General features: G+C 34.4%; 3 protein-coding genes across 3 annotated transcripts; all 3 read left to right on the forward strand.

Moving 5' to 3' along the window:
• The first annotated feature begins 1,769 nt into the window (after positions 1 to 1,769).
• LOC111377393 lies at positions 1,770 to 5,347 on the forward strand. Its single transcript, XM_023000469.1, has 4 exons — positions 1,770 to 2,220; positions 2,306 to 2,427; positions 3,657 to 3,806; positions 4,974 to 5,347. Exons 1-4 carry the CDS (start codon positions 1,999 to 2,001, stop codon positions 5,053 to 5,055), a joined length of 576 nt encoding a protein of 191 aa, XP_022856237.1. The 5' UTR covers positions 1,770 to 1,998; the 3' UTR covers positions 5,056 to 5,347.
• Positions 5,348 to 6,746: 1,399 nt separating this feature from the next.
• Positions 6,747 to 7,542, forward strand: LOC111377394 (oleosin 1-like). The gene has a single exon (XM_023000470.1). The coding sequence runs from the start codon at positions 6,916 to 6,918 to the stop codon at positions 7,387 to 7,389; it is 474 nt and encodes a 157-aa protein (XP_022856238.1). The 5' UTR covers positions 6,747 to 6,915; the 3' UTR covers positions 7,390 to 7,542.
• Positions 7,543 to 10,635: 3,093 nt separating this feature from the next.
• LOC111377409 (ethylene-responsive transcription factor ERF042-like) lies at positions 10,636 to 11,788 on the forward strand. Its single transcript, XM_023000503.1, has one exon. It carries the CDS (start codon positions 10,870 to 10,872, stop codon positions 11,761 to 11,763), a length of 894 nt encoding a protein of 297 aa, XP_022856271.1. The 5' UTR covers positions 10,636 to 10,869; the 3' UTR covers positions 11,764 to 11,788.
• Positions 11,789 to 12,929: the final 1,141 nt, after the last annotated feature.

Below are 12,929 nucleotides of genomic sequence, written 5' to 3' on the forward strand. Positions count from 1 at the left end.
AAGAGGAAGGGCCCGATCTAAGATTGGCTCTTTATGTTTATCATGCAGATTATTAGCTAATCTAAATTGAAGGCACATTTCATGGGTAAACCAACAAAAAATCACAGTTTAGAAGTCAAAAACTTCAGAATCATAACAAGACTTGACGATAAAATTTTGGCGAGAGACGAGGTTCACGACCATCGATGGACCAGCCATGCATGGCCAAGTCTAGAACTTCTTACGTGTCTCTTTCAATCGTTCATTTTTTGAAACGATTTTTAGAATAGCACATCTGAAAATCTTCATAAAATGATAATGTCACACATATATGCCATGCAAATTGAAACCATCAGGGCCGAAATTATGCACTTAGCTGCCATCTCCTAACTCTGATAATTTTATTAATCCATTCCTTTATAAATTATATATCTTCGCTTTCAAAAAACCAGAATAAAGGGAAATGTTGAGAAAAATAAGGATTAATATTAGGTGATAAGTGCACCACAATATTTCTTTTTTCATTTTTTTGTTTTAATTGAATTATGAGTATAATTGTAAATTTGTTGTTGTGTATTTGTTAAAAATATATTTTAATTGTGGTGTAATTATAATGTCGTGTCGTAATTAAAATTTGTAATGGTAATATAATTACACAAAAAATAAATCAGGCTTTATATTTATGGTGTAACAATATTTAATTAGAAAGAATATTAAAATCCTAATTTTTTCAAACTTAATTTTTTTGCCTCGTGGTAAATGAATTTATACTCTATTTGAACAAGATTTATTGATTCATTTTTTAAATTTATTTGTCAAGTTTGAAAATTTAAGAATTTGAAGCATATTTATTATTAATTTAAAACAAGCAAAAGCCTATTCTGATTACCCAATTCTGAAAACAAAAGAGGAAGGGCGCGATCTAACCGATCTAAGGGTGGCTCTTATGTTTATCATGCAAATTATTAGCAAAACTAAATTCAGGGCACATTTCATGGGTAAACTAGCAGAAAATCACAATTTAGACGTCAAAAACTTCAGAATCATAACGAGACTTGACAATAAAATTTTTGCAAGAGATGGGGTTCACAACCGTCGGTGGACCAGCCATGCATGGCCAAGTCTAAAACTTCTTGTGCGTCTCTTTCAATCGTTCATTGTTTGAAACAGTTTTTAGAATGGAACATTTGAAAATCTTCATGAAATGATAATGTCACACATATATGCCACTACATATTGAAACCATCAAGGTTGAAATTATGCACTTAGCTGCCATCTCCTAACTCTGATACTTTTATTAATCTACAGAATGCAAACGAGGAGTGCCATCACTTGTTGAGGAATTCTTTTAGAAATTATATATGTTTGCTTTCAAAAAACCAGAAAAAGGGAAAATGTTGAGAAAAATAAGGATTAATATTAGTTGATAAGTGCACCATAATATTGTTTTTTTTTTTCAAATTTTTTTTTTTTTTTTTATTGAATTAGAAGTAAAATTATAAATTTGTTGTAGTGTATTTATTAAAAATATATTTTAATTGTGTCGTGATTATAATGTTGTGTCAAAATTAAAAATTATAGTGGTAATATAATTATCCAAAAAGGAAATCAGACTTTATATTTGTGGTGTAACAATGATTTATTTAATTTAAAAGTATATTAAAATTTTAATTATATAATTTTATTAACGATATTTAAGTAAACAAGAAAATTGTGATGTACGTAATAAATTTCGTAATAGTAATATAATAAATACAAATAGATCAACTAAGAAAATCATTACAGAGAGGGCAATCAGGTACAGATTTCTACTCTCCTCCATCCACCCCCATGACTAACTGCGTTTTTAAACTAAACACGTTTCTAGCCTTTCCTATCTACCCATACACGACAGACGGAAGACAGAAACTTGCAATTCGTCTGCTTTCTGTCAATCGTAACAACACTTTAGAAGAATAAATTCAATCGATTCTGTTAATCAAAATCAGGTTGAGAAAGGGAGTCGGGAGCTGAGGGAAAATGGATGCTCGAAAAATAGTTGTGGTTGTGGAAGATGTGGAGGTAGCAAGAACTGCACTCCAATGGGCACTTAACAATATTCTTCGTTATGGGGATTTGATCACACTTCTTCACGTATATCCCAGTACACCATCCAAAAGCAAGAAGAATCTTAGACTCCTACGCTTGAAAGGCTTCCAATTGGCTCTCTCTTTCAGAGAAATATGCAATTCCTTCCTCAATGTATGTAGTAATCTTTCTTACCTATTTAATTATATGTATATCTCGCAAAATGATTAATTATTATGATGCAAAGTGACTGTTGCAGACAAAGACGGAGATTGTTGTGACGGAAGGGGATAGAGATGGCCGAAGAATTGCGGCAATGGTGAGTGAGATTGGGGCCTTCGCTCTCGTTTTGGGTCTTCATGATGGGAGCTTTCTCTACAGGTAATTTTATCTAACATTTTATTTGGAATCTTCGAATTGATCGGATTGGGTTTCACTATCCACCCAAATCATCACACCTCGAACCTGAACTACCATCAACGTCGAGTGGGTAGCAGTACTCACTCTGGGTTGGTTAGCGTTCATCTTGCTTTTCCCTTCCAACCCAACCCCGAGAGAAAATAAAGTCATTTCACTGATTGTTTATTGGCTGATAAATAGAATAATTTGTTCATCATAGTTTGGTAAAGAAATTTGTATTGTATGGCATGCTTAATTTCAAGAAATGGATTTGTGATGTGTAAAATTTAGTGTATTTAGGTTAATGTATTTGTCGATGATTAAAAAATTCAATCTTGACTCGAACAACATATACTCCACACTTTCCAAAAAATTTTGAAGCTGCCAAGGACGTATAAGTGCATAACTTTTTTATTTCACTCTTTCTCGTAATGTTTAGGTACTTCTTGAAATTTCGTTTTCATAGTAGTTTATCTTCTTGCTTTCTAAGCTCCAATTTTATCTTCTTAGCATCTAGCATATTGCATCAATCTGGCACCATAGACAATGAAATCAATCAAACGATGAAGCAAGAAAATCTGGTATTTTATATTGATTTTGTTCTTTTAATAGATATAAATGATGATTGTTGCCAAATATTTTCTATAGATCTTTTTTGGCAGATAATGTTTTTAATCGTAGTAAAAAAATAAAAATAAATAAATAAATAAATAAAAAATAAAAATCAATGTCAGAATTGGTGTCAATGTAATAATGCAATGAAAGTAGCTATAAAATTATTAAAACAATGTAGTCTATTGTTTTTTCAATATTGTTTCTTGAAAATTTTAGGCAAGTAATCATGAAATAGTGACCTCATTTATATATCTACTCTTTGCATCCTTTGTGGGACTGATGGATTATATGTTTTCAGTATCTGGAATGATATACTTGCCAAAAAGAATTGATAATGGTGTTGCTTGAAAGTTTGGTTAGGAATTGAAATCAAGGTAGAGAAAGCAGAGAACAGAGAGGGGGGAAAATACCGTAAAGATGTCCTTTTTAATGAATATAAGCTTAACACGTTTGTCGTTTCGAATTAATATGTTTAAAGCAGTTGAGACTTAAGGTAACTACAGTGGTTGATTAGCGTCTGTTCTAGTATCATTACTCAGTGGTTTTTCAAAAGTACTTAGACCTTTATCTCTATTCTCCCCTCTCCGTTGGTACAGGTTGGTAATGGCCCCGAACAGTGTTGCATTCAACTTGAACTGTAAGGTTCTTGCCATCAAGCAACCAACACCACTAACAGCGAGGACAATTTCTTTACAAGATAGTTCAATTAAAATGGACTTCTCACAGATTGAAATAGATACATTGAGGTGAGATTTTAATTATTTTCTTGAGCCACTCCATACAATACTGATGTCTGCTCAAGAAAGCCAGAGTCTTTTCTGGCTTTATGTTTCTTCTTCATTTTTTTCTGTTAAGCGCGCGCGTGAAATTTTCTTATGTTGATGCTCAAAATTACATGCACTTGTGAGTAATATCAATAAAAACATCTCCAAAGGACTTTTTATTTTTAAAGAGCAAATTTTGCAATTTAAAGAGCATCTATTATTTTAGTGAGTAAAAATTTCTAAATATTCTAACTCCCTCTTCATCTTTAACACTTAATTTTACTACTCTCAACTTGTATTTATTATGTTTTTCTATCTTTTATTTTCACTAGCTTCTATCTAAATTGTTATATTGTTTGCTTTCATTTTCTTTGTATATACTATTTAATTGGATCTATATATGAAGTATTGAAAATTGAAATGTTTTAAATTTATTTAATTATAGAGAGTGAATTTGGTTCTCCAAAACTCACTTTCTATTTTAAAATATTAATTTCAAGAGTCCCCTGCAGCATAATTTTAAGGGTTGACTCTTTAAAATATGGAATATTTCATTTTTAAAGAGTCACTTAGAGATACTCTAAAATATATGCTAAATTGGCACTTTATTAACCTTTAATACGGATTATAAATAATGTTCAAGGAGTAATTTTTAAAATGCAAATTATTCAACTAATTTATATTTTTCTCAAACTTGCCCCTATGTTCTTACGAATGGACAATTTCGAGAAGTTGCAATCTCTTTGTTCTTAAAGAATGGCTGAACAGCAAAAATAACAAAATTGGCACAAGGTCTATTGTTCAAAGGTTTTACTGTAATTTGTGCACCTTATATTAACACTTTTTATTTATTTATTGGTTTTCCGAGAAATCAGGGGTGTAGGTAACAATATAATAGAACTGTTATTGTGCATGTGCATATTTATAAACTCTGGATAATGAATCCTTTTCTCTGCTAATACTCTTGTAATGTTGTTCTCAAGAATTGTTGTAACAGGAAAGATTGAATAACCCGAATAGGAAAACAAAACCATGAACTTCTTTATTCTTTTTAGTATCCAGCCATAGCTGGTTGATATGAAAGTTTAGACATGAAGTTTCTAATGATAAGAGCATGTAAACTGTTTGACCTGATGAATGTTATTGCAGTGTCCCAGAAGTTCCTCCTCAGAAAATCCAATACCAAATCTGTCCAGACCCTTCTGCTATTATATGGAGATCCAGGCAATAAAGAAGAATTAGAGCTTCATGAAAGAAGTCTCATCTTTGAATCTAGAAAACAAGTATTAAAGACGAATTTTGCTGAAATAGACTGATGTACAACACAACTAGACAGCTTTGGATTTGATTCGCACAGCAGATTTATACAAGGAAAGTGAAACTGAAATAGTATAGTTATCATCTTCTCTATTGCTGTTGTCGTTTTGTTGTATGTTTGTTAGGGTGGATTATATAGTATTGAACAATTTTATAAAAGAATGAAAAAGTTAAAAATACTTTACATTCTAGTGTTCGGTGCTATCGACATTCAGTATTTCAACCCAAACAGGCACTAAGATCACTGCTTTGAGTGTGTTCAATATATGTTAGTTGCCATTTCTTTCACTTTATGATTACCATAATTTTCTTCAAACGCTTATAAGTTTTCATTATTTTCCTTGCATTTTAGCTTCTACGTCAAATGTTGTTTACCTGGTAAATGCTTTTGGTTATTAGGCGGCCTTTAAGGTGTCTATGCCTTTTGGTAGGAACTGTAATTAAACTCTAATTAGTGTAGTTCACTAGAAGATACTAAGATAAACATTCAAGTCAAAACTAAGATACTGCCCCTTATTCTTCGCTCTTAAATTACTCCTCTACTGATTAAAGCATTGACTCTCAGTGCCCACTCTTACCTCACTATCAAGCTATCTGAACAAGAAAAATATATACCAACCCAGATTGGGTCAATAGGGATTGTTGTTTCTTTTGTAGTGCTTGCTTCTATCTATGTACAGTGCTTCCCATATTTGGAATCTTTGGGTCGGATTAGCATGATTGCTGGCTCAGTCTTCGATCTACCCATTAGTTGATTTGTTCATTGAGGTTCGACTGCCTAAGCAAAGTCGAAGTACGTGGGATTCCTTTGTAATGAATATCTCTTTGGGAATCGTCAAATTATCGAGTCGAATTCTCATCATTTTGCATTAACATGATCTGAAAAAGTCGATCACAAAGATAAATTTACTTGATGAAAATGTCGTGTTGTGTAGAGCTATTAAGAATTACGAATTGGTGATAGTTCACTCTTGAATTACTTAAATTTACTTGGTGAAAATGGTGTGAGTGTAGAGCTATTAAGAGTTACGGATTGTTGACATTTGATGTGACTGTATAAATACAATGCTAATTTAGTATTCTAAGAGCATCTTCTAAACATATTCGCTCAATTAGTGAGAGAGCATTCTCATAAACTCGAAACGTCTTGTATTGGGTTTTACTTGTTGAGTTGGATTCAATTGGTTTGTGCTTGTCTTCTTTGTGAAGGGAAGCCGTGCTTAACACCATTGTAGTAAAGGAGGTAATGTGTTGGGTCGAAAGGGAGCTTGATGTCATCCTATTTTATTATCAAATGGTCGAGAGAAGCTCATCGAGAACTAGAGTTAAAACTACCTACATTTCTTTCCCATTCTTCAGTTCCTTTTCTTGAGTCCAAGGAGGACTTGTCAGATTTAAAATATTTAAGCAGTGTAACACCTCAATCAAACGAAGTTCTTGAATTTGTTGAGACTTAAAAGGATGTATTTATGATTTACTCAAAACTTGAGGAGCTAAATGTAATTCTAAAGTACCCCATCTTTTATCCTACGGCCGAGGATCGCCGAGATTACCAACAACACATTCATTACCGTTGATTCGCCCAACAAATCTCGAAAAGAAAAAGTCTTCAACATCATGTCTAGGGAACTCAACTCCAGACCCTCTCCATCCCCCCACGTGTGCCACTGCATGAAAACAATCACACGCGTCCCCATTCCGTTCATTTCTCCCATACCTCACTCCTCTTCTTCACCAAATCCAAATCTCTCTCCTTAACTCTCTCTACTCAACAATGGCGGATCAGTCTCAGAGGCAGCAGTATGCAAGAGGCAGTAATATCAGATCTTTTGTACATAAACTGCAATTGCATTCCCCAAATTCAACCCAACTCATTGGGTTCATGACCCTTGTCATCTCCAGTGGCATTTTGCTTCTGCTTACTGGCATGACATTGACTGTTACGGTTCTTGGGCTTATCTTCTTCATGCCATTGATCCTCATTTCGAGTCCCATATGGGTCCCTGCTGGAACCATTATCTTTATTGTCGTTGCTGGATTTCTTTCCTTTTTGGGGTTTGGGATTGCTGCTGTGGTGGTGATTTCTTGGCTGTACAGGTATTTCAGGGGGTTCCATCCGCCCGGTTCCGATAGAGTCGATTATGCCAGAAGCCGAATTACGAATACTGCGAGCCACATGAAGGATTATGCCAGAGAGTACGGTGAGTACTGGCAGCAAAAAGCTAAGGATGCAGCTCCTGGGGCTTGAATGCTGAGTGAATCTTTACAAGATTTTGAACGATCTTTTTAACATTTTATATTAGCTTTTGTGGTTATTGTTTTCTTTTCTTGCTTTTCCTGCGGATTTTAATGTCTCAATCGAATTCCAGGTTTTTATATATAACACCTTCCACTTGCATCTGTTTGGGAGTAGAAAACTGGATGTGAATTAGGGGAATTCTAGTACTTGTCTGTCCAGATATTCCATTAATGTTAGCCAGCGATTTTGATCTTAGAACCTTTGGCTAATATGGGTGAGTGAAAGAATTTAGGATTGAGAGCTTATATTTGTAAAAAGATACAACCATAAAATGAGGTTAAAGGAAATCTTGCTCCAGCTAGATTGAGGACAGTCAGATTATAGTTACCAGAGACCTCAAATTAGGTGAAAGATCATGAGAGAACATTTCAGAATGACCACATAGAAGAAGGAAAAAAAATTTGAGGAACAACCTGCTCGAAACAAAAGTAATCTAGTACTGTGATCATGGATATAATCTTAAATGTTGAAATTAAATTAATTTGCAATCTTTAATGCATTAAAAATCTTGAAGAAAAAGAAGTCCAGTCCAGACGAGAATAAATCTAAAGGATTGCACCTGGAAATATCATTCTTAAATGTTGGGTTACTATTTGTAATCTTATCTTATTTGTAGAATTATCCATGTCTGCCTAGGCATGGTTATAGTGATTGAATAAGGAGTTGAGTGAGGAAAAATCAAAGTTCAGTGTAATTATTTGTAATCTTTTATTATTTCTGGAATTGTCCCTGTCTGTATATATAAGCAAGGTATGATTGTAATGTTTGAATAATGAGTGGAGTGAAGAAAAATTAAAGTTTTGGTTTAATTATTTGTAATCTTTTTTTATTTTCTAGAATTATCCATGTCTGCCTATATAAGCAAGACATGATTGAAGTGTTTGAATAACGAGTGGAGTGAGGAAAAATCAAAGTTAGGTTTAATTGAATCTCAACTTTTCATAACAACGAATAGGAATGAAACGGCGAGTGATCTGTTGTGGCCACTTTCCGAAAGATTTGTGTTTGGATTGCATTATTTACTAACTTGACTGTTGGCCTGAGACAAAATTGCCTCTCTCGGGAAGTAAGACTTTTTACATAATTTGAATTCAAGAGAGAACTTTCAACCGCACTCAAAGGTAGGGCATTTTCCATTTTTATAGGAACTTCTATACCAATGAACAATCGCTAACTAAAAGGGGGAACTGCATAATGAAAGCACCGCGCGTCCGCGCTCTCAAAGCTTGAATCTATGTCTCCTGTAGTCTTTTATAATTCCTAGAATTGCCCACTTCTCCATATACAAGGAAGGCAGGATTATATTGTTTGAATAACGAGTGGAGTGGAGGGAGGAAAAATCTGTATTTCAACAATTCAATCAAATTATTAATAAAATTTTAAGATTGGCCAAATTATCTATGTTACTCTCCCAACATATTAATGAAGAGGATATATTGAACATTGGTAGTCCACATAATCCTACCAATGAAATTGGAAGAAACATGAATATTGAAGATTCGTAATTGTTGGTAGTTCAAAAGAATCATGAATCTATATGATTCATGAATGGCATCAAATGTATTAGTCTAGATGTTCATGCTACACAAGTACAAGTAGGAGTAGTATCCGTTCACAGAATTATGTAAAAAGAGTCGTACAAATTGTAAGTGAAGCATTTAACAAATAAAAAGTGGGCATTTTTACAACCGCGCTTCACGTACAGAACCGAAGCCTACAGGACTGTCAGAATACACACAAACATGGGTGGGATGAGATTTTTTGAGGTACTTTTTCAGTAAGGAGGATCCACCTCATGTCTCACATCTATAAAACTCCTATGAGAAGGGGTCCTGTACATCCGACTTTTCTCGCATTTTTAAATAATTAAGTGTGAATAAAATTCATTGATTGAACCTTTTAAATGTAAGGATGTGAGCCTCGTTTACTCATTGACCGTTGCATTGACGCTATGCTGTTTAGATAAATAGCTTACTTTAACCGAAACTATACGACACGAAAGATTTTCTAAAGACAATGTCTTTTTGGAATAAGTCAATTCATGGGTGACTGAGATTAAAGACTCGGTACAAAATATATAAGGCTGTCGCTAATAACTGAACTCAGAGGTGCGAACAGCTGCACCAACTTTGAATTATCTCAGGCCGAGTTGGAATTCATCCTGTTCGGGAGTATGGAGTCAGTTTCCTTCGACGCAAGGGCTACTGGTGCACTCAAGGCGAAGTTGTCTAATAAAAATAGCAACTGATCTTCATCTAACACGCAGTTGAACTTTCTTTGAGCTTTGAATTTGTGTCCAAATGACACGACAAGTAGTCAACTATCTTTAGCAGCAACTTGGATTTCCAATCCAACTCAACACATCACTACTTTGGAGCCTAATGACAATGATCATATTGATTCGATTAGAGTACAGCTTTACGACAGGAAAACCCTCGTTGAACCGACTTCAAGAATGGGAGCTGGCGAGAACGACGTGCCTTGGGCATCACAGAAGAGTCAAATCAATGATGAGTCGAGCCCCATGATCATCAATACTGCCTGGCCACTGTTTCATGCATCTCAAGCTGCTTTGGATTTGTCTTACCCAAGTAATCCCAATGGTGAATTGCTTACAAACGACAGGAATATGAATATGGTTGAAGTGAGTGGATCAACACCACCAGTTTCTGCGTTAGAGTTGCAACATGTACCGTATTAAAACAAAAATTGGATTAATGGGCTAATGTTATCAATCGTGCTGTCAAATGTGATGTACTTATAGCACTCCTAACCTAGAAAAGTAGCTTACATGATGCATTACGAGGGCACTCTACATTTAGAATATATATGTCTTATTATTATTATTATTTTTTTATTTTTTTTTTTAACTACCAATCTATTAAAATTGTTATTATAGTTATGAGAAAGGGGAAAACTTTGTCTCATCGACAACTTGGATACACCTCGCGTCCTTGTCTTTATTGATTACTTTGTCGAAATTGTATTGGCCATGCCTAGGCTATTTGCATAGTCTATGCTGTCTCTAGCTTTCCCCAATTTCCTGATTTCCTCATGGACTACAATATTAGCCAATTGCCCTTCAATTTGTCATTTTCATAACATCACAACACTTGTATATGCAATAATGACATGATTATTTTTTTCTTCTGATAGATAAAGATTTTGGGTGTTTCTACGATACAAACAAGAACGCCTGCATTAGTGAATATCAAAATTGTATTATGATTAACGGCGTACAAAACTGTGTTTGTATTTTAGCAATGTGTCTACTCGTGATGCTAGTAGATTCCTCCTCTTCATGTCAATAATATAAGGAATTATTCCTTCTTGACGTTTTCTAAGAAGCAGGAGTAAGTTTTACAAATTTATTATGTGTACAATTTTATCTTAAACATTAGAAGGAGGTCGAGACGAATACCTAGCTACATGAAGCAGACTCCGAGAAACGATGAAGGCGTGAGCAGCAGAAGGAAGGCGTCGTCTAGGGGGCACCACAAGTTTGTGGGCGTCCGCCAAAGAACATCGGGAAGATGGGTGGCTGAAATCAAAGATTCCCAACAAAAGTTAAGGCTTTGGCTTGGGACTTTTGACACAGCAGAAGACGCAGCGCGAGCGTATGACGCTGCTGCTCGTCAACTCAGAGGTGCGAACGCACGCACCAACTTTGAGTTACCATCTGATTCTATTACGCTGGAGAATGTCGAGCCATTTTCTTTTGACGCGATGTGTAGGACAGAAGAGCCTGAAGGACTAATTGGTGCACTCAAGGCCAAGCTTTTTAAACAAAAGGGCTCCCAGACGATGCTCAATCGAGACAGTTCGTCTTCTAACATGCAATTTAGTCTTACCGAAGTTTCTCTTCCAAATTCGTCGAAAATTAGACAATCGTCTGCCGCAATGCCTGCGGTCAATCAAATTCAACTACAACCAACTCATCATCATAATCACAACCATGATCAAATTGAATCCATCAGAGTCCAGGAATGCCGACAAGGCTCGACTCCGGCATGGCCTACCGAGAATAAATTGCCATGGGGATCAGAGATGAGTCTTGTTCAAGAGGATCCCTCCTTGATCAAAAATGGTGCATGGCCATCGTCTCACGTAAGTCAAGCAGCTCTTGATTTGTGTTACGCGAGTAATCCCTTAGGCGAATTGCTTAGAAACGACAAGAGAAAAGGGGGTATTGTACAAGTGAGTGGATCGATATCTTGGGTTTCTCCGATGGATCAGAATGTATACTATGAAAATAACAATTGGGTTAATGGTGCTAATGTTATCTTGGACTATGATCTGCATGTACATTCGGTTCTTGGATGATAAAAAACACATGAAATATTTAATATTTTGGTTTTTTGATTGACAATTATATTTATAACCCAGTAACTGGATTCTTGTTAGCACAGAAGCAAAAAACAAAGGACCAACGAATTGGAGAAGTGACATTTTATTTTAGTGATTCATCACAACATACTTGCATATTGTTCCCAATCGTACCATAGGTATAGAAGCTTTTGACAGACAACATATGGCTCGAAATCATTGGAAGATGGAAAAAAATACATAAAAAAAAGGCTTATTTGGCTTTGCCATGTCTGCATCTATATGAATTTTGTAAGAAAATCCCTGTACTTGAGGCTTTTCAAATGGATATCTTATGTTCCATTTTTAGAAACATTTGTGTTGTTGGAAAGACAATAAGTTCTCAAATTTAAATAAACAAAACAAAAGAAGAAACTATAATAAAGAAAAATGCGAGCAATTAATTGAAGTTTATATGTTAATGCAATACCAAAGTTCTTTGTGTGGCTTAAATGCAAAGTTTGAGAACCTAAGGAACAAATTCGAATTTTTTCAATTGTTAAAGGACAAGTGAAAGTTTTGGTAAATAAGATTTTATCGAAAGAGTCATCGACATAGGATTTATTATTGACAATAGGAGTCATTGGAGAATAAAAAAGAATATTAAGACTTATTTGCAATTTACCAATCTTCATGGATTAGCCAATTTTGAGAAAATATTATGAGTTGAGGATTTTGGAGCCAAACAATTTTTCTGGGGTTGAAATTATGTGAATGAACATATTTGGTTCAATTTGGAAATTATGGATACTGTTCGAGATTTTTCTGCATTTTAGACAATATCTCCATAGCATGGCTCAGATCAGTTTTTGGGGCATCTGAGTTATGAATTTTGATATAGAAAAATTTTAAAATTTCAATGGTATCAGTTTTTTATTTTTATTTTTTATCAAGAGAAAATGGTCAAATGTTTATTTTTCAGTTTCATAATAATTTTATATCGTATCCAGATGGACCGTGCTAAGGATTGTAGCAACTTATTTTTGGTCATTATTCAGCTGAATTTGGAAAGGGATTTTTTTTTTCTGAAACAAAATTAAAAAGGGATTTATGATCAATAATTTGCCATAATTTTAATGATTATATCATATTAAATCTTTCATTATTTGAAAAAAAAAAAAAAA

This window comes from Olea europaea, unplaced genomic scaffold (genome assembly GCF_002742605.1).
Source record: "Olea europaea var. sylvestris unplaced genomic scaffold, O_europaea_v1 scaffold1650, whole genome shotgun sequence".
NCBI lineage: Eukaryota > Viridiplantae > Streptophyta > Magnoliopsida > Lamiales > Oleaceae > Olea > Olea europaea.